This window comes from Coloeus monedula (genome assembly GCF_965178545.1).
Source record: "Coloeus monedula genome assembly, chromosome: 2".
Lineage (NCBI taxonomy): Eukaryota > Metazoa > Chordata > Aves > Passeriformes > Corvidae > Coloeus > Coloeus monedula.
The window spans coordinates 73,222,011-73,248,046 of NC_138782.1; the positions used below are offsets into that span (position 1 = coordinate 73,222,011).

Here is a 26,036-nt window from a genome sequence, read left to right on the forward strand (position 1 = left end):
TCTGGCCGAGCTCGCCGCTCCCGCCTTTGCGCGCAATGTGAAGAGTCAGCAAGTTCCCAGCGGCCGCTGAAACGCTCCGCTGTCTCCGGGGAGGGCACTGCGCCGACGCCGCCCGGCTGGAGCGGCCCGGGGCATGCCGGGAGTTGTAGTTCTGCCGCTCCAGCGTCCCGCCTGCGGCGGCGGGGCCGGCTTCCGCAGCCGCACTACGACTCCCGGCACCCCTCGCGCCACGCCGCGAGGAGCCCAGTTGAAGCGGGTGGCGGCGGCGGAGCGCGCCCCCTCCCCCCCCCGCTGAAAAGCCCCAAACCAAAACAAAAACAAACCGCCCCCCCCGCCCCCCGAGCCCACCGCCCCTGCCGAGCCCCGGACATGGCGGCGCCGGGAGGGGGCTCCGCCAGCTGCGGGTGCTGATCCGGCCGCCGCGTCCCCCTGCCCGCCCGTCCCTCCCCGCCCATGGGCGAGACATGGACTACGAGTTCAAGTCGAAGCTGGCGGCCGAGCGCGAGCGGGTGGAGGACCTGTTCGAGTACGAGGGATGCAAGGTGGGCAGAGGCACCTACGGGCACGTCTACAAGGCCCGCCGCAAGGACGGGTAAGGGCCGCGCCGAGAACCCCCTTCCAACCCCTCCCCACCCCCCCGCACCAGCGCCCTCCCCTCCTTCCTTCCCCTCTCTCCCTCCTCGGAAAGTTTCTGGCAGCGCGGGGGCCGGAGCGCGGAGCCCGCCCGGGTATCCCCCGCTCTGCGCCGGGAGCGGGCCCCGGTGCCCCGGCCCCGCGGATCGGCGCCCGGCTGCTCGGAGTCACGGAATCAATTAGGTTGGAAAAGACCTCTGAGATCATCGAGTTCAACCTATGACGGAACATCACCATGTTCAAGTAGACCGTGGCACTCAAGTGCCACATTCAGTCTTTCCTTAAACACCTCCAGGGACGGTGACTCCACCACCTCCATGGGCAGTCCATTCCAATGTCTAATCACCCTTTATGTAAGGAGCTCTACCTGATGTCCAGCCTAAAGCTGGTCCCGCTCTGCCCCGCTTCCCCCCGCCATCCCTGGTGGTGCGGTGTCAGCAGGCTGTGCCCTGGGGTCGTCGTTGCTTTTCACGCCGCGTTTCAGGTCGTCGCTTTCGTCTTTTGTGTGACCGCGTTCGTACTTTGACGTTCTGTTCCGATTACTGCAGGGGATTGGGAAGCGAGGAGCACCTGGCTCCTGACGGCTCCTCTCCGGGTGCTCCCTCCCGGGCGGCCCGGGAAGTTCCCGGGGCGTGTGTTGGTCCTTGGTGTGACCCCAGCCCCAGGTACCCCGCTGGTCCCAGTGCCGGGCAGGCTTGGCTTGATGGCCTGTCTGGGACGCTCCTTGCATGGCAGATCTCCATGAATGGCTCCTTGCAGGCAGAGCTGGTGGCTTCTGTCCAGTACCTACGCACAGGTGTGTCTCCATCAGCTTCCCGTGAGAGAGCAGGATACAGGTCCCTGTCCCCAAACACCTGGCTGGTGGGTTGATCCAGAGAGGTCCTTTAGGCATTAAGCCCATGTATGTTGGCCAAGCAAGGTTTCTTTTCTCTGGGGAAAAGACAGCTGGCGCCATGGGATAGGTACTCCGTGGATGCCGTTTTCACAGTACTGTTAAGGGAGCAATGGAGAGCTAGGGTTGCCATTTGGGATTGCTTGGCTGGCATGCAGTTGTTGAAGGGGAGCAGTCCTGAGGCCTGAGCAAGGCTCTTGTGCAAGTGTGGGTTCCAAATAGAATCTTTTGCTTTCAGAAGAGCCATTGAGCACTTTCTCACTGTGGTGTGTGCTTGGTGCACAGACATAGGCTGTGTTTGCAGACTGTTCTAAACATACTGTAAGGCTGGATAAAATATACCTGCGAATTGGAGGTGGCTCCTTTCTATGAGAATGCTATAGGGAATAGCCTTCTATTATAGCCAACTGAAACTGAAGAGACTGAATGTGTAAAAATAAAATTTTGGAAGTGGTTAAGGGAATGCTGCTAGATTAATAGAGAAGTCCTGGGATTCTTTTGTAGGAGTAAATGGCATTCATATGTGTCTTGAAAATTTAAACTCAGAATTAAGTGGTTGTGGTATAAAAGTGATTAATAACTGAAAGGAAGATGCTAATTCCAGTGAAGGATTAAACACCGGGAAATGAGCTCTGATTCTGATTAGCTTGCTCTGCAACCTTAGGAATACTAGAGCATAAGTAACTTGAAATATTAAGGCTTTTCCAGGTATTATAGCTGCCACTGAGCTCTTCCAATATTTTTGAGTTAAGTGGTCATGGTTTCTTCTTTTTCCTAAGTATTAGTTTATATATATATATAGTTTATTATATATATAGTTTATATATTATTTATATATATATATATGTAAAACATACATGGGATATATGAAAAGAAGTGGTAATAAAACCACCAAAAATGCTAGCTAAATGGTTTTTGCTGTTCTTTGGTATAGTAAGCCTAAAATTGCTGCCTATAAGAACAGTATAAGAAAAGGGAGAGCTTTGAGTTTACTGTTTTATGAAAAAAAAACAAAAAGAAATTTGATGTTTGTTTTTAACTTACCTGTTTCACTTCCATCATTTGCAATGGAAAGCCATCACAGGAATTACACTGATGCTACAAAGCACCATAAAGGACATGTCTTCAAAATCCCTACAATAATAGCAGTATGACAAGTGCAAATGGATAGTAAAGTAAAAGTAAATATGATAAAAAGATAGCTGATGTGTCAGAGCTGGGAATAATCAAAGGGAGACCTTGAGCCACAAGAAAACTGAGTGGTAAAAGGAAGTGCAAAGTTTCAGTGCTGTCAGGTAGATTGACATGTAATATAACGTGGCACAGATTCAACTGTACTATGTGCTCAGAGGCTTTGCTTCATGAAGCTTGTGAAGTGGGTTATTCTTTCTCTTTTTTTTCTTGGTCTTCATTTTTATTGGCATTGGTGAGTTCACTCTTAGTTGCTTTTGTGTAACTTTAGGTCCCTGGGTGAGAGTAAGATGTGAACAATTTAGGAAAAAATTAGAAAACAACTAAAATCATTAATAGAAGATGATTTCCTTGTAAACACCTAGCCAAAGTATATCTGAGGCTTGGAGGATATTTAGCATTAGTTCTTAACTTTAAGTGGTCTCATGAAAGAAATTAGCAAGAGAAATCTAGCAGTGGTGCATATTTATTGTGTGCTGATCACTGAGTGCTTTTGAGCCTCATGTAAAGGAATTCTTCTTTAGCTGATTGCAGAGGCTGTTTCAGTATTTCCAATTTGCAAGGCATTCCTGTATAAAAGGAATTCTGGCTTCTTGCTTCATATAGTCAATTTACAGGCTCAGGAGGCTGAGGGCAATAAGAACCTTGTAACTCTGCAGAAATTCCACTGAGAACTTGTCACTTCATGTTTCAAAAAGTTGGCATATGAATTTTATGAAATAGTAAAATGTGTTTATATGGAGCTTGGCAAGCTGTTCGATAAAATGCTTGTAAAAAAAGTGGTTGTGTTGCTTAGATCTCCATGAATGGCTTGTGCATAAAAGCAGTTTTTTGACAAAGTAACAGCTTAGTTTGGCTTTTTCAGCCTAGAGTAGAATATTATTTGGGCATGTTTCTAGTGAGCTGACTGGTTTCTATGAAAGTTAAAAGATTTTTTCTTTTTTAAATAGACAGATTTGAACAATGTTGGTGTGACATGTGAATGCACTGCATCATTATGCTTTTAAAGATGTTGAGCACCTGCAGCTTCTGTTCAGTTCAGTAGTGTTTGTATGGTCTGATGAGCTCTGGAGGTACTAGCTGTGTTATACATTTAGCTAAATTAGGCACCTGGGTTTACAGAGCTTTCATTAATACCGCTGTGGTCCAGAAGGTGTAGAAAATAGGTATTTATATAAGCTGTCCAGTGCTTTATTTCATGTACGCTAAAACTGGACCAGTGACTTTAATAGGGGAAGGAATGATATAAGCCTCATGATTGCCATTCAGTCATCAATATTAAGTTTTTAGCTCTTTATGTAGTTGGAAAACCCTTTTTTTGTTTGTGTACTGCTTCAAAGCATCATGTTGACTTTTGCTAAGCATTTTTTTGGACACATTCATGTCTGTCTAATAAAGCAAAGTACGCAACTTTTGCAGTCATGGTTAGGAAAATTTAGTTTTGTTTTATGCCTTACCTCTTCTCGTGTTCCTTGCCACTTCTTTGATCAAAATTTAAGCTACTATGTTGTGCTTAGTTGCTTCACTTCTTGTGTCTTCTCCTCGTATGAGAGGCAAGTTTTAGGATGAGTGAGGTTTGGAAATTCTGTTTGTTGTATATGCCTGAATTGTTTTCCTTTGCTTTTTCGAAATGATCAGTCTTTGAGCCCAGGCCACTGCAGAGCATTTTTGTTCCTTCACCAGGATGTCAGTACACCTGCACCTGGATGTTTGCATGAGTCAGCAAGCTGAAAAGATACCACTGCTGGTTAGTCAGGAGCACAAGGAATAGTGGGATACTTGAGTCAAGTAGAAAATAGGCCACTTTGTTCTTCATTCTGTAGCAGTGACAGCAGATGTAACGCTTGCAAAAGCTGAAATCTTCATGTGACTAAAACCTTTCTACTTACTGCTGCTTCTGCTTACCTGTAAACAAGCAATTGAGGTGTGGCTGCTTTTTCTCAATCTTGGGCTATTTTGTGTTTTATTTTTCTTTGACTCACTATCTGGGTTTGGGCAACAGAGGTTATTATAAATATTACCTATATAGCTACTTGGAAAGAATTTTAAAAGTTTGTAGTTTTATTTTAATCTGTATATTTCAGAACACCTTTCAAAAAGCAAGTATGTGCTTTTTGATCTTGTTATTGAAGGAATGACAGAAATACCAAGTGATTGGCTTTCTAAATGATGGCAGTAGAAAGGCCAGGATTTTTACCCTGGGCAGTTCCCAGGCTCACTGCCAGCTCAGTAGCTGGCGCTGCCCTGGTGGAGCCTCCTGCCATGTTATTCTTCGGCAAGTAAAAAAAGTTTGTCACTGCCCTATGCTTACAATGTAGCAGCTGAACCAAGTGTGTAATTTATATGCTACTGTAGTAGTATACTTTTGTAACTTGTCAGATTACTTTATTGTTACTGTACCTGTAACTTTTAAAGAGAGCTGGCATAAAACAGGTTTCACCTTAGCTGCCAAATACGGAATTCCCTTTTGAAGACTGGGCAACAGTGATGCAAGTCCAGGCATAGGAAGGGGAAGACAAATGAAATATTCTTTCCCTCTTCTCTCTCCTATTTTTCAGTACTGTAAGCTTGTAACTGAAGAGGAGAGTCTGTTTTCTTCCTTGGACTGATATTGGTGTGCAGAATCATTAATGTAAAGTTCTTAACTGACAGCATCCAAGTCCACATAAGAGTTGAGTGCCCCCTTCCTGGTGGTGTTCAAGGCCAGGTTGGATGGTGCTCTGAGAAACGTGACCTAATGAAAGGTTTCCCTGCACATGGCAGGGGCATGGAACTAGATGATATTTAAAATTCCTTCCAACCTAAACCGTTCTATGGTTCTATGAAAGGCAAGACATAGGGAGAGAAACAAGGATGAAGTGCATAGCCAAGGCAAGTATATAATCTTAACACAGGGATGCTGCTTCTGGTTATGGCCATGTAAACTTCCATTTGTTTTAGTTTTTTTATTTGAGGAATCTTTTTTGTTTGAACTGGAAGTGGACAAATATTGATTAAGAGAGAAAAAACCCAGTCTGCTATGAAGCATGGCTCCATTGTAAACACAGAATTTCTTCTGGGGCAGCTTGGTGTGTTTGGTATTTCTGCTAATATTGTAACATTGTTCAGTGGTTGCACCTGGTCATGGTGGTGGCTCAGGTCACTCTGATGGTAGAAAACTGAAAGTGTAGAAGAGGTAAAGGTAATCTGCTTGATCTCTTAAATCAGTATTTGTATAGAAATTAATTTGTGTACTGTTCTCCCCATATTCTTATTTTGTAAAACTTAAGTAATTTAAATTATGTAGTAGGAGTGTGTCAGGAGAGGAAACTTGATCTCAAGTTAGCTAAATGCTGCAAATGAACAATGTTGGTGGCAAAATCACAGGGGAATGAGGACATGTGTACTGCAGTTGCATTTTCTCTTAAAAGAGAAGCAACTCACTGATGAGGCAAACATACTCGCTTGAACGTGAAACTGGAATATTATGTAGCAATGCAAGTTGATACTTGTAAGATATTTGAGATTCTATAATAATTTATATCTTTGAAGTTTCTTATTTCCTCTATTTGACATTGCCTTGAACAAAAGTAATTTGAATGTTGAGCTGTAGTTGTTGGTTACTAATATAAACCTGTCGCAGGCTAAATCACAGAATTATTGACTGAAGTCAGAACACAATGTATTTGATCCTAAACAATTCTCTCTGCAGGAAAATCTCTTATCAGTTATGGTATCTGAAAAGCTGTGGTTTGCTTCCCACTTTCATATATTTTTTTTCCCAATGAAACTTCTTATCTTGAGGAAGGTAGAATGACTGAAGCTGTTGATGCCTTGCTAAAATCTCTCAAAAGCTAAGAAAAGCCAAATACTAGATTTACCTGCAAATCCTGAAAATCCTCTTAACCAATGAGTGCTCTCAATATGTGTGAGGAGGAGCAGCAGAGCTAAACCAAACTCGTCTAACTAGTTGCCTGCAATGCATACTAATAGAAAAGTCCCCAATCTAGGAAGAGATAATTAGTACTTCATATCTGTGCCTTAATGAGAGTTGCTGTTGCAACTATACCGTGGCTTTGCTTCCTGCCCAAGAGGATAGTGCCAGTGGTGATGAGTAATTTTTAGTGCTTCCCACAGACTCTTGCATATGGTCTCTCCCATGGCTATTTTGTACCTTCTTCTGTTACTCTCCCTGAAACTAAGTGCAGAAATGAGCTGTAAAGCCCATCATCACCTTTCAGAGAGCAAACAGCATTTGGCTGACGTTCCGTCTGCTACTGTGGCAAGCACAAAGGTGGTGTGGTGGCAGTAGGAGCTTGAGGAAGAAAGGGGGTCACTAAGATGTAGAAGGGGTTGTGTTTGAGAGAAACAGATGACAGTTTTTGCCAAGCTTGCAGAGGAAGAGTTGTACATAAATTAGCCCGTCAAATGTGAAGGAAAAACTCTCAAAGTTTAGTGGGTTTTTTTGTTTGTTTTTTTTTTTTTTTTTAAAAGAAATGAAGAGGGCAAGAAGCTTCCTGTTACTGAGTGAGGGGGTTAAGAGTTTTCCAGTAGTGCTGCAGGAAAAGGAAGTAAGAGTTTGAAGGAGAAGAAGAGATTCTTTTCTGCCCCCCACCTGGTAAGAAAGTGCAAAGCAAGATAGACTAGAGACTAGGTCAGAAACTAAATACTTTTCATGCGAGCTGCTTGACATAGTAATTTAATATGTTGTTGTATATCTGGGTCATCCAATCTAACATGTTATATTGTGGGTAGAAGTGTAGAGGTGTTTTTCATAAATTTATTTCCAACACAAGTATTTTCTCATCATGTATGATTTAAAAAGAAACCAAAAAAATCAGCAAAAACCCCTAAACCCCAGAAATTGCTGTGATTCATAAAGCTGCAGATGTGTTTTCACAAGTAACTAAAACTTCTGTGGAATATCCTAACCAAATTGCACTAGAGATTTACCAGTAACGTTAAACTTTCACCTATGTTCTGAAAATACATACTGAAATCCTGTTTGCCTCTTTTGTGGCCCTAATGAAGCTCATGATTTGCATAGACTTGGGTCAGAAGGTGCTTTTTTCCTCTGTTTGTAAGAACCAAGTTTCGTGTTGTGCAGTGACTCTGTTTGCGTGCGCTTGCTGCTGCTTTATGTTTGGTCCAGAAGGTACGGTCTGTGCGTGTGATTGGGAAGGGATTGTTAGCAGCAGTGATAGGCAGCCCTTACATTCTGCTTCCAAAGATGTGTCATTCTTTGAGCTCCTTTGCTGGCATTTGAGAACTAACATACACTGCAGTTTTTTGTTTGTTGTTTTTTTTTTTTAACTGAAACGAATTGTTAGAACTTAAAGAAAATTTATTTGTTTCAATAACATTGCATTTGCTTGAAGGAATGCTGAAAGTGGTCCAGGACAACTGCATTTAGAATAAATTGGCTAACTCAGTATGTGACTTTAGGAAATAAAGAACAGTTTCTTCTTGTGTAGCAAATACAAGAAGTTTATTGTTTTGACTTGACTTGAGTTTCATATTTTCTAAATAACATAGGTTTGTAAAAGACCCCAGCTCTGGGAGCTTGGTTTACGTGGTTTGCTTGAGTATAAGTTAAATGACTGATTGATAACAATGCTAATTGTGATGATACTAGAAATCATCATACCTCTTACAAAGTTCACTATCTCAACAGATTCAAGAAGAAAAAAGTGCAGAAATATTTTAAACCAAAATTGCTGTTGTTGACAAAGTCCAGGGAGAGTCTTTAACTCAACTGAAACTTAACTTCTAGATCTGAATTTTTTATTAACTTTTTTTTTAGACTTTTCTGTGGGAGCGTAATCCTTTCATTTAGTGGTAGGAGTTTGTTTGAGAGAGTTTATGAAATACTAGTGTATCTAATAGGGCTGGGAAGGAAGAAATGTTGTAGAGATAGTGTCAACTGACCTGTACAAAATGGGTGTCTGTAAGTGTGGGTTGGGTTTTTTGGTTGGTGTGTTACGATTGGGTTTTTTTATTTTTTATCCTTTATTTAATTTTACTTTATTGGAAAGCGAAACTGACTTTTCTGCTTGTGAGAAAGATTGAAGGAGCTGAGATTACTGAAAGAGTGGATCTCTGAAGGACATCATTCATGTTTGCTTCTGTTGTTCCTGGGATTAGCAGTCTTTAAAACAATATTTTCAGATGAGGCCACTGTATAACTGCTTGTTTCTCCCTCAGTCATCTGTTTTCTACAAAATTCATGATTCTGAAATATCCTACAGTTCTTCATCTTGTAGATGAAATCACACTGAAGATAGGCTTTCCAATAGGCAGAGCAGTGGCCATAGCTTCCTGTGTGTGCTGGGAGTGTCAGGTTACACAGTTAAGTATCAGGGTTCTGGGCTTAATAAAAGCACAGATATGAACTGGGGACAGTCTGAGACAGTGTGGCTTTAAACATGTGTTCCCATAAAGTGGGCCTTGTGTGTGGTATGATTGGATTTTTTTTTTTTTTGTTCACTCTGTGCTGACTTAAGTAGAAAATGCTATTGATTTCTTTCTGCAGTCAAATGAAAGTAAGAGTTATAGGCAATTGTCTTGGAGGCAGAAGCTAAATCTACTGGAATGGAAACCACATCTGGAGGTATGCTTCACTATTTTGAAGCAATGTATCTGCTTTCCTCATGCATTAGTTGAAGGAAGAATCAATCCTTTTTATGTGGCCAGAAGGTTTCCTGCCTCTTTTGTCCCTCCTATCTTTTGCTGTCTTTATTAGAGCACTTGGAAGCATTCACACAGGTAATGCTGGGATTCTGCTCTGGCTACGATTGTCCTTGACTTTCCCACCTCGTTGGTAATGATGTGGGCCCTGAGAGCCTGAAGAGATACGAAGGCCACTCATGCGCGACATTTTTAGCAGCATGTTTGGCTCTGAAGTCGGTTGTTTTGAGAGAGATACTTCTTACGAGACACGAATTCTGCACATTCAGAGGTGTTTAGAGAAAATTCTCACCTGTGTTAATATTCCATGAATTATCATGGATTCATGCTAAGATTTAACACCTTGCACGTTCAAAAATGCTGTGTTTGTTGCTTGGGTTAATTATCATCAGTGCAGCTGACAGTGGGTGTCAGCTCATGTCTTTGAATGTGTCTATTCCTGAAGCAGAGTTTCTGTATCAGTTGTTGTCTTGTTCTCTAGGGCATTGCAGACTTCAAAGTTAGCTTGTGTTCATATCTTTTGATTAAAACCAGTCATTGTACTGGATAACCAGTTGTTCCTTTGCCCAGTTCTGTCATGCTTCAAATGAGAAACAGAGGTAGACAAATTGCCAAATTTAACTTGACCTTCAGAACAACCAAAAGACCAGTTACGAGTTAAATGCCATTTATTCTACTTTTAGCATGACTTCAGTGATAGGGAAAAAACAGCATAAAATTTCATCAAGCGATGTTCTTAAACCTCAGACTGTGACAGAAGCCTGTTCTGACTATGGGACATGCAATTCTAAAATACAAAGGAAGCAGAATGCCCCTCCCTTTCCTCAGGAACAGATATGATAGCTGACTAAAGACCTTGTTTGTTGTTGAGAAGTAGCAAGGTTGTCTTAGTGGCTGGAATTAAGACCTCTATCTTGGAGAAATCCTAATTCCCTGACACTAAAGTGGGGAAAAAAGTGGACATGCTCCATTTAAAAAAAAATAGTCAAAAATTACGATATCTTTTTACATTTGAGACTGAATTAAATTAAACCTTGTGGTGACTTTATAGAGTTTCATTCCAGTCCTTATACCTTATTGTGAGGGTGTTTTTGCAACTTCACAACTTTTCAGCTGTAACAAATGTGCTCTGTCTCACTCTGACCAACTCAGCCCATTTGAAATTTGGGTCTTGCTTCTTATTCATTATCTGGGTGCAGCCTTTGTACCTAAAGGCTAATTTACCACCTAAAAATTACATCTGCATTGTGTTAGCAAGCTTCCATGTAGGTCTGGCTTTGAGTTGAAAATTTCACTGAATTTGTGGTAGGTCTCTGATAAATCTGGGCTTCCATATGCTTTAGGGGAAACATTTGATTATGTCATGTGTCAGAAAAGGAAAACTGAGTAACTACAGCTTTTAGGCTATTGTCCTTCCGTTCGGTTTTACATTGAGTCAATAATTCTGTTTATTCTGCTTTAGGCAAACTTAATGCATTATAGGGATTTAGAAAAAAATCTGCACCTGGTATTTCAAACATGTTCTTGGTAAAAGAGACCCCAAAGAAATACAGGCTTCCTACTATTTGGTGATTTGATAGTAATTTCCCACCTATCAAAGTTGCAGTATTTAGCCAGATTTAGCATTACACAGAAAGAGCTGTGATGCACATTAAGCTGGACTATGTAGTTATGGTATGGCTTTATGACTTAAAAAATTTCAAAACCAGACCGCTCATTTCTTCACAATTATAGTTAGTCACAAGTATTCTTCTTAAGTGATTTTATGAAGCAAATGGCAGATTCTTTTTTGGCATAGCCTTAGGACCCTCTTTCTATGAACTTGGTATGTAATTTACTGACTAAAAACCATTAGCTTCCTCTTTATTTCAGTGGTATTTTTCTCCTTGCTGCTGCTGTTCCTTTTTTTAAGGTAGCAAATCCTCCCATGTGGTATCCTTTCAGGCAGGGGGATATTTCCTAAATCTATTCATTGTCTGTAATCAAGCCTGTCTGTAAAGAAATAAAATCAAGTGCAGAAATAAAATCTATCCTCTGCTTAAATATAGCAAATGCTGGAAGAAGCTACCTGGAGCAGCAGAATAATTTTACAGCTTTCAGCGTTTAATGTGAACACTACTTTTTACTCTTACAAACAGGCTGTCAAATCTGCTTACCCCAATCTGCTATGACCATACTTGTATGAAATTCACAGTTCTCAGTCACTCTAGATACTTTGGAATCCGTCTAATTTTAGCAATGGAAACAACCCTGTAGCTGGTTGAGGTCTCTGAATTTTCATCAATAAGTTTGGCATGAGGGTGGCTGTGACTGAAGCTGTGCTCTCTTTCCTTGCAAATACAAAGTTTTATTATAGTGTGAAGGCTAAATTTTAATAGATTAAGGTTAGTAAGATTTCCTGTGGTCTGGTATTACAGAGATCTTAAAGACTGTCTGTGATGTGAAATAATCCAAAATTGTTGTTAAGTTAGAAGGTATTTATGTTACAAAGATTTGCTTTTAAATTTCTGAATTAGAAACTACTTGAATAAAGAGAAGCGGATATGGTTAGGTTATGTGTAATGGTGCTGAAATAGTTCCAGTCTCCTCACATTAAGAGACCTCTACTCCCCCCTCCCAATTTAGTGAAACCATAGCTGGGAAAAGGCATCTTTTTTAAATAGCAGAAAGCCTTATCAGTGCTCAGATTCAGTTTCTGTCCTTTTAATCAGCTATCTTCTCATGCATAAAGAACACATCATCTATGTTAGGTGAAGATTGTGGGGGATTTATTGGTATTTAGTATCTTTTGTGAGGCTCTGTGGAAGCAGGCGATGTCAAGGGCATTGTGTTTAATGTCAAGTGGCTTAGCATCACTTTAAGAACTTGCCTTGTTCTTTAACATGCACATTTCCCCCTGAGTTCATAAACTGGTTTACAGAGGAGTAAACAAGGAAAAGGATAGCCATATCACTTATGTGATTTAGAAATACATCTGGGGTTGTTCTACAGATTATAAAGCAAAATCTGTTTCAGTTTCTCACAGGGTGCTGTGATAACAGTGTCTATTAATAATCTGATGCTGTTGGTACTTTTAATATGAACTCTTTTAGTATGACTGAGACATGGCAGATTTTCCAGCAGGTGAAACTGCGTATAACGGTTCTGCTGCCTATTTCTCATAGTGTATGTAGTGAGAGTCAGATACCTTTTTAAAAGGCTAGTTGTGGTAGACAGTTGTTCTGTATTTTAACGTCTCTGCCAATTTATAGTAGACAAGTTCAGAATGCCAATTTCAACAAAAAAAAATTTCTGTTTTCTTGAAAAGTTTTTTTTTAACCAACCAACAAAAAATAATTATTTGAAAAATTCACAGACTGCATTATGATTACCAAGTTAGCCTTCTTTTGGTGTGTATTTATACCACCTGACATTGGCAAGTCTATGAAATTATTGGAAAACAGAGTAGGAAACCATACAGCATTCAGGAATTTGGTCTTGTTGCATTTTGAGAAGTGTAACATCTAAAATGACACACAAACGTCTGCCTTTTGGATGTGTTTTTAGGTTGTTCCAAAGGGTTTAATGGGTAGACTTTAAGTCTTGGAGGTAGGAGCAGATAGAGAGAAGTGCTGCCTTCTTGTGTTATTGTGTGTAGATACTGAGCTATCTGGTGTCATCTGGTGTTTGGGGTGAGACCTAGTGGAGTTTAGTAGGTGTCATCAGGCAGTGACACCAATGAGCTGAGAAGCATTTAAGGCCCTTTTTGAAAATTGAGATTATAAGGACTTGAGACAAAAAAAAATATTCAGAAATGCAGTATTTCTGTAGCATATTGTCTCTATTCCAAAAAGCTTTTTCCTTTTGTTTACCTGGATCAGGCTTGGAGATTCTTTTCATTCTAGTTCTTTTTAATATTAGTATAGTAGAGACTGTCCTGTTTGATATAAGTTTGTTGCATTGTTCCCACTCCTCAAGTTTACTTGTAGATGTTTCAGATAAGATACAAACTCAGCTTTTAAAGATTGAATAGTTATTGCCTGCTGGGGACGTTGATTTACCACCCTGCTGTTGTCCACAAAAATCAGATTTGTTATGGGCAGCAAGCCAATAACTACACACTCGAGAGAGGCATTGATTATTTTATTTCAGAGTTCTGCAAGCCTGGGTGCCCAGTGGAATTCCACAAATCAAGCACAACAACTATCTTTTACTATTTATACATGTCATCAAACAAAGGAATTAGTGTTCATTGGCTACAAGTTACATAATCCTTGTATTAATTAGTGTTCTATCTTCTCTTGGTTAATGATTCTCTTGCTTCTCATGCTAATCAGTCCCAAGGTGTTTCTCTTCTTTTGGGCCGATGGGTTTTTGGGTCGATGAGTCGGTGGTCGGGATCTCCCCCTGCAGAATTACCTTTTACCCGGTCAGAGCTGATTCAGCACAGTTGCTGGGTAGGGTTTATTAGTTTGTTCCTCATCTTGGGGATTCTGTCAAATGTCCTTGTGGCCCATAAATTCTGCATTCTTTGTGTCTGCTGTCAACGGTACATCCTTCTTCCCAACTTTGCTAACCTCCCTCTAGGTGTGAGATGGCTGAAACCTGTCAGGTCCTAAAGCTTAACAAGGCATTTCTACCAACAAGTAATTTGTCTTTGTAACACCTGGACATCACTTAGAGCTTGTTGTCTGCTCTCTGTTTCACAGATTAAATCTTCCTTCTTGTTGATTAGGTTTGAAAGTGTACAAAGATCAAACATTAAAGAACATCCTTTCTTAAGAAAATTTTACATATTCCACATTTTGCAACACTGCCACTAAGAGGAAAGCCGAGGTCCAGGTGACATACACGTCTGCTCTTTCTGTATGAAAGTCCTTTCCTGTGACCGGCACATGTGATGCTCTGTCTGCAACACCAAGAAAGTTCCCACCAAACCTCTGAGGGATGCATCAGCACAGAGGCCAGCTATGCAGTCACAGACATTACTGAAACTCTTCACAGTAGCAGAATGAGGTAAACGCCTGCTGGTTTCATCCATTCATGGCCAAAACCAGACAGTTGTAGTTCATGTCGTAGTGAACTTGTCTGGGTCTGGGTTGTAAGAACAGGCTGTAGCTGCTGTGAAGTTTTAGCTGCTGCCTGTGGATGTGAAGAAAGACAGAACCTAAAGGGCTGATGTTGTCGTGGATTTCTTTTCAAATTTCTGCTTACCATCCTTAACTGTTTTACATTTTGAGTTTCTCATGTAGGTGTCAAAATGAACTAATGTAAGTGCATTGAAATGCAACATCTATACTGCTGGCTAGAAATAAATTAAGATCAACCTGGAGATTCACAGCTTCTGTCATTTGTGACTGGCTGCCACGTGGATGAAAAGAGCTGGCTGAGCTGCTGACTGGATAGGCTTGATATGTTTGGAGGATAGCGGTAAAAGAAAATGACTTCCTAGTCTGGTGAAGAACATGCACCCTAAAGACACCATGTGTGGATTTTTTGATCTTGTAGTTCTTTTGGCTTAGTGACTGCTTCTATATCCATAAAAACACTAAAGTATAAGAAATCACTACTTTTTTGAAAGGATTAGGTCCCTTTTTCTAGTCAGCCGTAGGCATCTTTTCTGGTAGTTACCTTTGTAAGGGGCTATGGCCATGTGCTAAGTATAGGATTAAATCCAGGAGTGGCTTGCCTAAGGTAAGCAGTGCTGAGCATGATGGATTTAGTGGCTTGGCTGCCACGTCGCAGATGAGGTTTTCGGTTAGTTTCTAGTTGTACTTCAGTGTCATGGTTTTGCCTTTTCTCAGGGGGGAAAAAGTTTGTAACTCCTTGTGATCTCCTGCTAAGTGATTAAATTAATGCTGTCTGGCAGCAATTAAACAAAGTGATGAGAAGCTAACCAGATTCATGTATGGACATTGTGTTCCAGGCAGTACTGTGAAGGACACTGAACTCCATAGTGTTCCCAGGCTTTGTCCTACAAAGTCACAAATACTGAAATTCCATTATTGTTGTTACAAGGGTGAATTTTTGTTGTTTTCTATTACTTTTTTTTCTAGCTGAGTCTTGAAATGGTTTTATGGTGCACTTCTTTTTCTTAAGAAAATGTGCCCTTTAATTATTTATGGTATTGTGCACTTAATTTAAGGCAGCTATTATTAGTATATACTGTAATGATAATATCTGTATTAACTGATGTGATTAGTCACAGTTCTAGCTTCAGAGTGATTGCAGTCTTTCAAGCCAGTTCCTTGATGTGGATAATTAATTCTGAAGTTGGGATGTATCTTAAATTATCTGTGAATTCAAGAGAGACCATAATAGAAAGTTTTCAAATTTGAATAATAGGGATAAAACAATTGTTTGAACCATGCAATATTTTCAAATCCTCCTATTTTTCTTATGGTCTTGGGCAAGTTGTTTCTAGTTTTCCATTCACTTGTTTGTAAATTAGTTTCTCATATGATGGGAGGTCTCTGAAGTACAATTGCAATAGTTAAGACAGTTTAGCTCCTTTGAAATGCTGTAATTATTCTAAATCTTCTGAACTGTATTCTTTTAAAGTGAATTCGGTACTTTGTTCTTTCCAAAGCATTTGGAAGATGGAAACTGGAAGTGTTACCCAGAAGAAGCAGTAATCATATTTTCATTTTCTGTATTGAATACAGCAGCTAGACATCAACTGCTGAATACCATTTTTTGGGGCAAGAGGACAGAGTTTTCCTTTGCACAGCACAAATTAAAATATTAACATATTAATATTAACCTTAAGGTTTGCAGAATGGTGAGGGAGAAACACTTGAAGACCAAGTTTTTATAGTGGAGCAATGTTCTTAATACTTGCTGGCATGTGTGAGGACCTTTGTGTTTGGGTGCTGCCTATGGCAGTCTGAAATACCAGTTGGGAAGTTTTCAGGAGGACAGTATCTAATATTGGCAGTGTCATTTTGGTGAAAAGTTAATCCCTCTTAGAATAGCATAAATGGTAATATTTCTGAAACTAGAAGCAGTGCTGATTTTAACCTTTAAACCCCTAGTTTTGGATAAGGGAGCTTGAAGTGTAGAGAAGCTTTGTAGTGGTGTGATGTGGTGCTTGTTTTATCAGGCAAATTCTTCTGCATCAGTTTTGAAAAGCTTTAATAAAAATTGTTAACTCACAGCTTCCTAAAGTATGGGTTCCCTTTGAGTGCTGCTTTGCTATTTTTTTTTCTCAGAATGGTGAACACATTGCCACCATTAGCCTGGGGTGGCTGTTTGATTGAACCTGCTTGATTAAACTTGATCTGTGCCACTTGCTTCCTGCCCTCAGACAAACTCCCACACAGTTGGAGGTTAAGATCTTCAAGTTAGTTAAGCTGTTCCTGAGACAGTGTTTCTGTGGACCAGATAAAAATGGTTATGGGCAAAGACCCTGCTTTCTGCTTGCCTACCCCTGGCACGGGTGCCTTTTGCCTCATACCAGAGCTGTGTGGTTTCTGGTTGTTGTTTGGATTTGGTGTTAACTTGATCATGCTTGCTTCACTCCATTAAAAAATGTACCAATCTAGGATCTGTCAGAAAAGGATTTATAAAAACTTTCCTGCTGTGTAAGTCTCTACAATTTCTTGAAATGTGTTCAGAGTTCACTAGAGCTTTTCTGAAATGAAATATAAATACTTCCCCCTGTCTCAAGTGTTTCTTGATAGCATTGGTCTTTAGGGAGTTGAACAGTGTACATACCTATCACACACACCGTTTAATATTATTTATTGAATTCTTACAAGTGGGGAAATAGCTAATAAAGTACCTATATGGTCTTTTCTTTGGACACTTAACTGAATAACCAGAATTGTGTGTTTCGTCAGATTGTACTGGCTGACTTGCTTTTGAAGTTTCAAATATATTTATTTCTTTCTCAAATTATCTTGAGTGAAAAATACTATGAGCTAAAATACCACTTGGACATCTTTTGGAAAGTGCTTTAATTACCTACTATGTTTGCGTAATAAGGACAGTTAACTTTGGAAAAGTATTCATAAAGACTTGCATTTCTGCCAAAGCAAGTAAATAATATTTAAAGGAGGCTGTGTTTATTATTCCAAAGCTGTTGGTAAAAAAAAAAAAAAAAGTCAGGTCGAGAATATGATCTCTTTGGAGTTCTTTATCCTTGCCACCCATTTATTATAGATAAGCATTTCATTATCCCTATTTTTGCTCATTTTTTACAAAACCAAGTATTCTAGAACTATCTGGGTTGCAGCTCAGTAAGACTGCCTCCTTTTCCCACATGCCATAATACCTTAAGTTGTTGGATTGTTTGGGGTTTTTTTTAAACATCTTTCATAATTTCTTGTTTATATCTTGAAATCCTGCATGGAGTGGCTGTCTGTCAAGTGCTGACAGCCTTGCCGTGGCGGTGGCGTTCAGCAGTGCTGCTGAAGGCGGTGTGTGCTAGGTGTCATGCCCGGTCTCTGCAGTGACCTTCACTCTCTGGAGGTCTGAGTAACTGGGTGCAATGCTTTGCATGTAGAACTAGTTCAAGGGTGGCCATATCAGTGTGGTCCTGTGCCTGGTTCAGTAGATGTGCCAAAAGAAGGATGTGGTGCAGTGCCGTAGTGACTACATTGCTTTGGGATTCCAGCCGACAGTAGTCCATGGGATGGATTGTGCTGCAAAGTTTAAACATGACCATAGTTTAAAAGCCATGATCAGTTTTATGTGTCCAGAGTTCATTTTGGTTCTGCAGACAATATAATTTTGTATTCACAGTCCCTGTAAGCAACCTGAGTTAATGGAGTTGATACTTTGCAGTGTATAGAAATCCTCTGCATAGATAGCAGGACCATGTATAAGAGGGGATGGGCATTTATTATTTACTGTTTAAAATTTGGACTAATTAATGAAATAAAAAACAATTTCTGTGAGATAAGGTGTGATCTTATTACCTGTGAAGTTACATGTGTTATCATGTGTAGCTGGAAAACATCTGGGATTTTTCTTGTTAAACTTCTGTTTCCAAAAAAGTAGCTCAGTGTTAACTATAGACATGCATTGAGGGTTTAGCTGCTACTGAAAATTACTGAGAATAATGCTTGCCTGTGGTTACTAATCATATGTGCAGATGGCTATTATTTCTAGTTATCTCATCCTGTCCCCACATTTTTCCACTCAGTCACTTCTCATCCCATGAATTTTGGAGGGAGAGGGTGTGGAGGAAGGTGGGAAACAGGCTGAAGCTGGCAGGACACAGGCTTGGAGTTCAAAGCCAGAGAGACTGAAGCAAGTACAAACTGAGAATCTTTCTGTGTGGCAAAACAAAATGGTTTGGGAGTGGAAGAAAGGCAAACTGAGATCTACCAGAAATGCCATGGGGAATTTGGATAGGGGCTTGTGGCTTGTTGAATTGTAGCTAGTGAGTCTGCAAAGGGGCATCAACACTGTGGGCATCAATGCCTATCAGCATCTGTCAGTGACAGTGACAAAACCATGCTGTAGTCTGGTTCTATTATATCATGAGAGGTTCAAGATTCTACCTGATTTTCTTGTTGTTTTGGTGGTCCCTCTAAATCACTTCAAGCTGTGGTTATTTAAAAGGACACTACAGTGTTTGGGCTGAACATTTTCTCATATTCTGGCTTTGTATATCAGAGCACACAGTTTCACGTGCTGTGTAGCGATCTGTCAGTAGCCAGTGCTTATTATATAATTAGTTTAAAATAGTGGTATTTCAGAAATAAAAGTGGATTAAGAGTGGTTCATAAAAAAAGGAAAAAAGCTTGCAGTTCCCAGATATTTCTACGGGAGTTCTCCAGGCATGGGATATGCCTGTGATGTTTTCACAGTAGTAGACAGCATCCTGGAATTTCAGGGAAAGTGTCCTCCAAAATTCTGTGTTTGCAGTTATCTGCAGATATTATGTCTGTTTTCAGAGAGAAATGGATATAGGTTAACCAAATCTTTTATGAAGAAGTTTTTGTTTGGGAACTGTAAGAAAACTCGCTTTTATATCAAAATGTAATTTATGCATAAAAGCAGATTGGCTTTTCACCTTCTTGATCCAGACCAAATTAAAGTGTTTCATCATTATAATGATTGGTGTAATGTAAGTAAAAGCTAAATATATTTTTCTTTCTCTCTTTTTTTTTTCCATGTGTGTACAGAAAAGATGAAAAGGAGTATGCACTGAAGCAAATTGAAGGTACAGGGATATCCATGTCGGCCTGTAGAGAGATTGCAGTAAGTGTACATAAACGGAAGTATTTTTACTGACATTATTACTCAACAGGTATTTTATTTTCCTAGAATTAAGTAACATAAAGATTATCCAAATGTTTTCTTCAAAGTATGCAAGCATGGAAGTTTATTCAGATCTGAGCCTTTTTAAGGAGCTTTTAAAATCATAATTTTCTTTTAGTTCTTTCCAGGTAATAGTAATGCCTCTTTCTGATATAACTTTGTTTCATCTTCTTTTATGTGTTGAGAGGGAAATAAATGTGTACTTCTAAATGAAGGCTTAGTTTAAAAAGGAATGTTTTTAAAATGACTTGAAAGAAGAAGATTCTGAAAGATTATAACTACCATCAGAAGTCCACTTACTAATAATGTATTTTATTTTAGACTAATGGTAGCTTGTTGTTCTTCAGTATCTGAGAACAGTTTGTTCTCCTCATTTCTTATTTGTTTTTTCAAGTACGGAGAAATTTCATAACAAAATGAAAACCAGCTTTAATTGTATTTTCATTACCTGCGTCTTCTATTACATACCTATCATTCCTTCAAATTTGGTAAAAATTAAGTGTTTGTATATGAAGGTAGAATTTGATCTTTAAATTTTTTTGTGTCTGAAAATGTGCATTACTGACAAAATGCTGGATACTGAGCAAAATTTTGTAATGCAAGTATTTATTGCATTGCAAAAGAAGTGCACTTGCTTGATTAAATATTTACCTTGTCTTAATTCTCTCACTATGCAGCCAGCTGTTGAAATGTATCTTAGCATTGTCTCTAAAGCTTTTTGTAGTCTGGCAGTGTTGCATTGAAATACAGCATTCAGATATGCAATGCAGTGTGAGGCATTAGAAAGTTATAATGTCCATGAACTGAACGAACGACTGGATTGTGTTTAGTGTAGTGTCCATGGTGATTCTGTATGAAGAGACTTAACAGATAAAACTGCTATCGTTTTAAAGTGTTTATCACTGTATGGTCAAGGTCACTTGTGGATTTGAGAGGTGGCTGCACTGCTGTCAGTCACTTCACACAGGATTTACCCAATGACCTTTTTTTGCTAGTATTTCTGCCTTTGGAGGAAATAGGAAGTCCTCTTTTAACATCAGTGCTAGATTATATTCTTGCTACTATGAAGTCGTTTTTGATAGTATTGAGGGATTTTTGTTTCTTGGATTCTTGTCCTTTGTTTAAATTGTACTGCTATGGAGATGTGTGGATTAGTCTGAAGGAGACTTTCCTGTGGTTATGGTAGCACTGTGGTATAGAGCTGGCTCTGTCTACCTGGACACAGCAATGTAAGGAAGGAGAGAGTGTCAAATTATGTTTTAACTCCCTTGATAAATCACTTTTTTTTTTTTTTTTTAATTAGTAAAGCTTTGTACAAAGGTCAGTACAGCTTGTGAATTTTGACATCTACTCTGTAAGTTACTTGACTACTTTCAGTGGTTCTTCTGGTAATTCTTCCTTGAGTTATACTTCACTCTTCTTCAAACCTTATTGTAAAACTCTGTAACCTGAGCTGATGCAGCACATTGGCATTTGCCTCAGTGAAATTTCAGGTCAAATACTAGAAGTGTGAAAAAAGTAAAGATGAAATAGTTGAAAAACAAATACAAAGCTTTTGTCATACAGAAACAGGCCAAAATCAAGTGCATTTTGTATAAAGAGAAACAGACTTGTAATTAATTCATCAATAGCTTATCTTGTATTTGAAGTATTATATAGGTGACAAAGAAGGTAATGTTTACTGATTAAATAAAGATTATCAGCCTGGACAGAGGCCATTTAAAAAATGTCATGAGTAGTTCTTTCAGCATTTAACCCTTCCCCAGATGCCCCAGCAGCAAAACAAACCCACATCCCACTTTGGAAGATGAGACAATGACAGGGGCACCAGTGTACCTGGTTCTGTATGTGCATGTTCAGAATATTTTTAATAGGTCTATAATCTGAAGACACTTGACAAAAGTGTCAAGAAATATATTGCTGAACTGAAAGGCATTCAGTTTTACAGTCCAAGACCATTTCATGCATCTTACTGCATAGATACCCATAATACGATCTGCTGGCTAACTTTCTCTAAAGGAAAAGGCAGATGACTCTTCTCTTCCAACATTACAAATCAAGTTGGCCAATTTTGCTTAGGACTTCAAAACCCATAAAGTTTCTCTTACCATTCTTCAATCATATGAGCTTTTTCAGGAAGGAGGTTTGTCAGTAAAAACAGCATATAGGCAGTTTTTCCTGTGGCAGGTGACTGTTGCTTTATTTCAACTGTAGGGTGATCCCTGCTAAAAGAATACTTATTTCAGCCAATTCTGTTGAATATGAAAGCATTAGAAAGGACTCTTTATACCTCAAAGAATTGTGTATGTGTGTAAAAACCTAATTAGTTCCCTGTAATTCAAGTGTGTTCTGAAGATAACTGAAATGCCAACTATTTATGTGTTCTTGTTATGAGGCAGATTATTGCTTGGCTTAAGCAACAGCATTTTTTGAAGAGCAGAGCTGTAAAATATGAATGAGAGTCGTGAAATACAGAGTTTCCATTTTTAGATGATTATTTAGTTAATGAATGTGACATTTCTTTCAGCTCAAGACTTGCATTAGCTTATTTTGGAACCTGAGGTTTGGTGAAAGGAAGACTTAAATTCTGCTGCTTTTGTGTTTTACATTATTTCCTTACCTTATCTAAGTAGCTTTTGTAGAACAAGAAGGGGAGACACAAGAAACAGACCAGAGGAGTATAATTTAAGGCTGTTTTTTAACTGTTGAATATCTTGGCCATCATCTGTTAAGAACCAATGGCTATGACTTTAAAAGTCTGCAAACAGGTAGAGGTAATGGAATTTGGTATGTGTTTATCAAAAAGCACCAGGGTAATACAGCTTTATCTGAGATTTCTTGTCCCAAAGGCTTCACTTCCTGTGACAGTACACCCGTGTTAACTCAAGGACTTTGGTTTTCACAGTAAAGAGACTATAAACTTCTAATTGTGGATTTTGGGAAAAGTTAATTCAGAAAAAAGAAAAGTAATAAGCCTTTTCTTAGTTGCCATTCACCAATCATGTAAGTTGTAAATATATGTATATATATCCTGTCCCTGAGCATGGAAGAACTTCAGTGCAATTGTTATTGGCTTATTTAGCCGGTATGATGAGGTTCAAGATCCTAAGCGAATGGAGTATGTCAAAAAGCAGAATCACAACCCTGGACTTTGGGAGAGCGGACTTGAACCTCTTCAGGTATCTGCTTAGAAATATTCTGTGAGATACAGCCCTGGAGAGAAGAGGGAAAACTTGTTGGTGTTCAAGGATCACCCTGTCCAAACTCAAGAAAGTTGCATCCCAGCAAGTGGGAAAGCAAGCACGGGCAACGGGCAAAAGCCTGCATGGATGGGCAAGGATCTCCTTATTGAACCTGGACATGAAATGGAATTATATATGAATTGGAAGCAGGGATAGGCAGAACAAGAGAAGTATAGACCTGCTGTTTGATCTTGCAAGAACAGGGGTTAGAAAAGCCAAGGCTGACATGGAGTTGAGTCTGGCAAGGGACCAGAAGGGCAACAAGAAAGGATTCTAAAAGTACATGAATATCAAAAGGAAGACTAAGGAATACATGAGCCTGCACAGCTGAATGGGAATAAATGGTATGGAAAAGGCCAAGGTACTCAATAATTTTTTGCTTCTGTGTTTACCGGTAAGTCCAGCCTTCAGGAGCCTGATGCTCTTGAGACCAGGGAGAAAGTTGAGGAAGGAAGACTTGCCTTGGTGGAGGAGGTCGAGGTTAGGGAGCACTCACAGTGGACATACACAAGTCTGTGGCACCTGATGAGTTGCACCTATAGGTGCTGGGAGCTGCTTGGATTTCATTAGGAGACTACACTCAGTTATCTTAGATAATGGTGAATGGAAGAGAGCAAGTGTCATTCCTGTTTCCAAGGAGGATCAGGGGAACTACAAGTTGGTCATCTACACCTTAGCTGCTGGGAGAGTGATGAAGGAAATCCTCATGGAAACCATTTCCAAACACATACAGGACAAGATGGTGATTAGAAGTAGTCAGCGTGGATTTTCAAAGGGAAAATAATCCTTAATCAACCTGTTCGTCTTGTACAATGAGATGTCTGGCTTGGTGAATGCTGGGGATTCTGTTTGACTTTGGTAAGGTTTTTAATGGTATCTTCCATAACATTCTCACAGAGCAGCTAACACAGTCTGCGGACAAAAATGATTTTACTAAAGGTTTTGAGTGAACCAGTGACTTGAATCTAGACTTAGATGTTCTTTGGTCAACTTCTGGTCCTTTCTAGCTTTTTTTTTTTGTACCCTCGCCAATGAGAACTTCCCTTCTTCCAAGGACAAATTACCAACTCTAGCCTTCTTCTCTGTAAATAGTGACCTTAATTCTAAACTTAATTCAGTTTTTCTCTATCAGGGTGGTTTTATAGCTCATTCCACAGCCTGAGCCAGGCTGTTGCAGATGATTTAAATGGGGAAAGCAGAGCCACAAACCAGCATTGCTACCCTAGTGTTTTTTAAGGAATGCCCTAAATTGATGCTGTTCTGCCCTATGTGAATGTTGAGTCTGGGTCCTGTAACCATTTTAGTTGCCACATCCTGTGCCTGTGTGCTGGTTGTTAGTGAAGGCTGCTCCTTCTGGGAGGCCTTGAAATGTTGCCAATGTGCTGTGGCACACTAGTGGGAGCATTAGTTGGTCTTTGTTGTTCAAACTTGCATTTATGGGTACGGGCTAAAATTAATTCAGACTATGTTAAATGAGTTATTGAAAGCTCAGTTGAACAATTTAGCATGCACAAATCATTCTCAGGCTGGTTGCCTACTCATGCAGTGTATGTTCCAAAGTACTACAGCATACAAATGTTTTGATTTCTGATGGTGGGCAAAGTTTTAGAAGCCTTACAGGTTGAATAATAGGTCTTTGTAACCTTTTTGTGTTTGTCAGCCATCTTTAAGGTGGCACCATCTCACTGTATTTACGTTCTTTTCTGCCTTGTTGCTGTTCATGGCCTTCCTTTCTGTGTGGGCAGTTCTTCTGGGTTTGGGTATGCTGTGATGTTGTGGTGCTGAAGCTGAGCCAAGGAAGTACAGCCAGACTTAGCATCTCCATCTTGAAGCACTTTGTGCCTTTGCCATGTGTTTCTCTCTGGTGCCATTGGCAGTGTGGCACAGGGACTCAAGGGGGCATATTGTGCCTTGCTGGTAGAGCTAGGAAAACTTACTTGCTTTTGCCTCTGTCAGGCGCTGCACATCATTTACAAGCTGCTCTCACCTTCCTGGCTGGAAACTGCTTAGTCAAATGAACTAAACATGAAGTTACTTGATTTGAGACTGTGGACCAGGCTGGCCTTACAACATCTTTGACTTGTCTTGGCATCTCATAGGAATGTGGAAAAAGTCAGCTGTACACGAATAATGATAACTTTTCAGTATTTATAAAACACTTAGAATTGTAATGCCGTAGGCTCCCTTCAAGTGAAGTTGCATAAAATTTCCTAGCAGGTACAAGTTCTGTGCTTTGCCTGTATTGACCCTCTCTTTGTCCGTGACTATCACAGCAGCTTGCAGTACTTGCTGCTGCGTAGACCTATGTAGACTTTGGTCCCTGCCTTTGTTGGAGATAAGGTTAAGTAAAAAAAGGCTTTAAAAAAGTCTGTGTACCTGAGTTCGTTTGCTGTAGGAGATTCCTTTTGAATGTCAGGACTTCTTTTCCCATGCCAAGACTGGATAAATGAGTAGAATATTTGGCAGTGTAAAATCTCCCCATAAATTCTCTACTACCTAATTAGAAAAGATTGTTTGTGGAAACTTTGAAACTCCAATCCCTCTTTCAATAGCTGGAGGTAGTGAAATAAGTGAAAAAAAAATTTTTTTTGAAGGGATTTTTATTAGAGAGCTAAGGCATGTGTTGGCTAGAAGTGTCTATGCATTGTGATTTTATGAGTATGAATCAGCTGGAAAAAGGTTTTTTGGTTCAGCTACATGACAACTTATGTTTTGCATACCATAGGAAGAATAAGAGCCTTCTGCATTACATGGTCTAATCTTGTATAATCTGTGTAATTTAAATGCTTTTTGTGTAAGGGTGTACTTAAATTCCTGCTTTGGTTATTCTTCAAAAGGGTTCTGTGGACATTTTTTGTCTTCTTTATTTTATTGCATCTGAAAGAACAATTAACTTCATTAAATAAAAAAGTACACAAGTAGTAAATATGTGGAATAAAACTATTTTTGTTTAATAAGTTAATGTTTTTATCAGCCCATAAATACACTGTACTGTTTATGAAAATAAAGCTTCACAGCTTGAAGTACGATTTTAAATCAAGTAATTGGACAAAAGTAGAGCATCATCTGAAGCAGCTAGTTGACTCCATTCTCTAACTACAACTATCTCCTTCAGCAATTTAACAACAAAAAAGAGCATGCAGAGGAGAAAGGAAAAGAGA

At 39.6% G+C, this 26,036-nt stretch overlaps 1 protein-coding gene across 2 annotated transcripts in view; it reads left to right on the forward strand.

Moving 5' to 3' along the window:
• The first annotated feature begins 239 nt into the window (after positions 1 to 239).
• CDK19 (cyclin dependent kinase 19) overlaps positions 240 to 26,036 on the forward strand; it is a 121,105-nt gene continuing 95,308 nt past the window's right edge. For both annotated transcript variants that reach the window (XM_082302809.1, XM_082302810.1), the window contains exons 1-2: positions 240 to 592; positions 19,498 to 19,573. In XM_082302809.1, coding sequence (XP_082158935.1) covers positions 465 to 592; positions 19,498 to 19,573 — 204 coding nt within the window. In that variant the 5' untranslated portion in view covers positions 240 to 464. The remainder of the gene's footprint in view (positions 593 to 19,497; positions 19,574 to 26,036) is intronic.